Source organism: Bos indicus x Bos taurus, unplaced genomic scaffold, assembly GCF_003369695.1.
Source record: "Bos indicus x Bos taurus breed Angus x Brahman F1 hybrid unplaced genomic scaffold, Bos_hybrid_MaternalHap_v2.0 tig00011878_arrow_arrow_obj, whole genome shotgun sequence".
Classification (NCBI taxonomy): Eukaryota; Metazoa; Chordata; class Mammalia; order Artiodactyla; family Bovidae; genus Bos; species Bos indicus x Bos taurus.
This window is the reverse complement of record NW_020867975.1, coordinates 43162-45360: the sequence shown is the minus strand read 5'-3', so window position 1 is coordinate 45360 and position 2199 is coordinate 43162. Positions and strand designations below refer to the sequence as shown.

The window sequence follows — 2199 nt, the reverse complement described above, 5'->3', positions numbered from 1 at the left end:
AAATTTCAGCTATCTCCCTAACAATGTATCAATGTTCTGAGCCTCTATTAGCGTGGCATCTTTCACATCTCTAAGGACAGTCTCATCCTAAAGTGATGTTATTCTCATCCTGGATCACAAAAGTGATGTGAGGATTTACAATATTTATTTGAGAACACAAAATTCTTACTCCTAAATTTGACAAACAGCAAAGTGTGTGTGACCCATGTTATTCATATACTTATATCATGAATCTAAATGACTTTTCTGTTGAAAAATTTTAATAACTGAAAATTGGGGGAAATAAAGTCAACAAGTTATTGATATCAGGAACACACGTTGACCGGCTTCTCCAGCCACAAAGTGAACAACGGGCTTCAGATCACACTAGGGGCGAGATGAGCAGCTGGATGCGGCCCTGGGGCGTGCAGTGGCCAAAGCAGAAGGGCCAGCACTGGTTGAGGCAGCAGTGCCAGGCCTGGTTGAGGCAGAAGAGCAAGCAGCGGCTGAGGCAGCAGTGCCAGGCCTGGCCAAAGCAGAAGGGCCAGCAGCGGCTGAGGCGGCAGTGCCAGGCCTGGTTGAGGCAGAAGTGCCAGCCCTGGCTTCACTTCTGGCTCCGGTGGTCTCTACTTCCTCTCTCCAAGCCTCCTCATATTGCAGCAGGAAGGCAGGATGGACTGAATCCTTGACCTTGGCCAAAAACTGCAGGACTTTCGTCTTGCTCGTTTCTGTGAGTGCTTTAGGACCCCAGAGGAACTCATAGCGAGGGGGATCGCTGCCGGGCACCTGGCGGTACTCCAGGTACTCTTCCCGCACCAGATCTTCTGTGATGAGCTTCCTGGGCTCTCCAAAGATGAAGTGACTTCTTCCATCATAGATGCCCAGCATATTCAGGAACTTCCAGATCTTCTCCTCAGGGGCGTGGTTGCCATTCAGGTAGATGACACCCAGCAGAGGCATCAGAAGACCATTCTTCGGCAGCCCCCAGTTACCTCTCATAGACTCACTGTCGCTGAGATCTAGGTTGCTCACCAGGGTATAGCAGTGACTGTTGGGCCTGATTTCCTTCAGCACCAGGCCAAACACCATCTCCATGTGCTCGGAGGCCCTTCTAAGGATCTCAGGGTATTGTTCCTTGTACCTTCTATTGATTTCCTTCAAAATTTCGGACCTCTTAATGAGCTCCCTCATCTTATACTTATACAGCATGTACGGCACCAATAGCTCTGCCTTCCTGGTCAGAATATCTGTGTGAGAGCTCACAGCAGCAGCTGAGGCCTGGGAGGAATTTTCACCTTCCTGAACTTGGCCCTCGGCACCTACTCCAGATCTCGAGCGTGCTGCGCCACTGACACCAGATCTTTTGCGTATAGCACCTGCAGCAGCACTGGTGGTGCCGTGGGCTCCCTGAGGCCCCTTCGGGGTGCCAGCACCAGACGAGCTTGAGGGAGCACTCTCTGAATCAGGAAGGGAGGAGGAGGTGGTCTCTTCTCCCCCAGATGTGGTAGCCTGATCATGAACACCCTGGGTCTCAGTTTGGGTCTGGCGACGTTTCTCACGAGCACGGTGCTTACTCTTCTGCCCACGGGGCATGATGGCTGTGGGCAGGGACCGCAGGCAGGAGTCTGGGCCAAGAGACAGGTGACTGGGGGCACCTGGAGGATGGAGAATGAGGTGACATGAGCACCTTAAAACAGGGAGACTCTACCTTGGCTTAATCAAAGGCCGCCTCTGCAGGTGTCCTTGAGGACACTGCTCTAGGAACCCACAAGGCTCCTGTTTTCCTGCTCAGCATGGCCCCTGAGAATCCCAGAGGAAGAATAGTGGCCTAACTTTTCCTCTGCGTCCTCTCAGCCCTGCTTTGGATTTACTCAGGTGACAGCAGGTGCCAGCAGTGGGGTTTTCTAAGTTCTACTTCAGTATTATCACGTCAAGTCCTGGTGGAGCCTTGGCACCCTTCCCTCTGCTACTCTGATGTAGACACTTTAGACCTCCCCATGATCCAGAGGTAAGGGAAGGGATGCCTCAGTCGACCTCCCTGCCAGGAGATAGATATCCAGTGCTGAGAGCTCATTAGGGTCTTTTCTATCCTGAGTTCACTGGGATCATCATTCAAGGTCCTTACCTTGGCTCCTTAAAACGTTGGGCACCATTATCCATTTGCAGACTGGTGTCTGCACCTTCAGACTAGACATTTCCCCTCCTGTAGACTTCGTATAA

At 51.7% G+C, this 2199-nt stretch overlaps 1 protein-coding gene across 1 annotated transcript; it reads right to left on the bottom strand.

Annotated features, from left to right (window-relative positions):
* Window positions 1–294: 294 nt before the first annotated feature.
* On the bottom strand, window positions 295–1625 carry LOC113889372 (melanoma-associated antigen B2-like). The gene has a single exon (XM_027536048.1). It carries the CDS (start codon window positions 1570–1572, stop codon window positions 367–369), a length of 1206 nt encoding a protein of 401 aa, XP_027391849.1. The 5' UTR covers window positions 1573–1625; the 3' UTR covers window positions 295–366.
* Window positions 1626–2199: the final 574 nt, after the last annotated feature.

Excerpts from the sequence above, each read along its gene's own strand:
- LOC113889372 (XM_027536048.1), bottom strand. The coding sequence starts at position 1,572 with ATGCCCCGTGGGCAGAAGAGTAAGCACCGTGCTCGTGAGAAACGTCGC.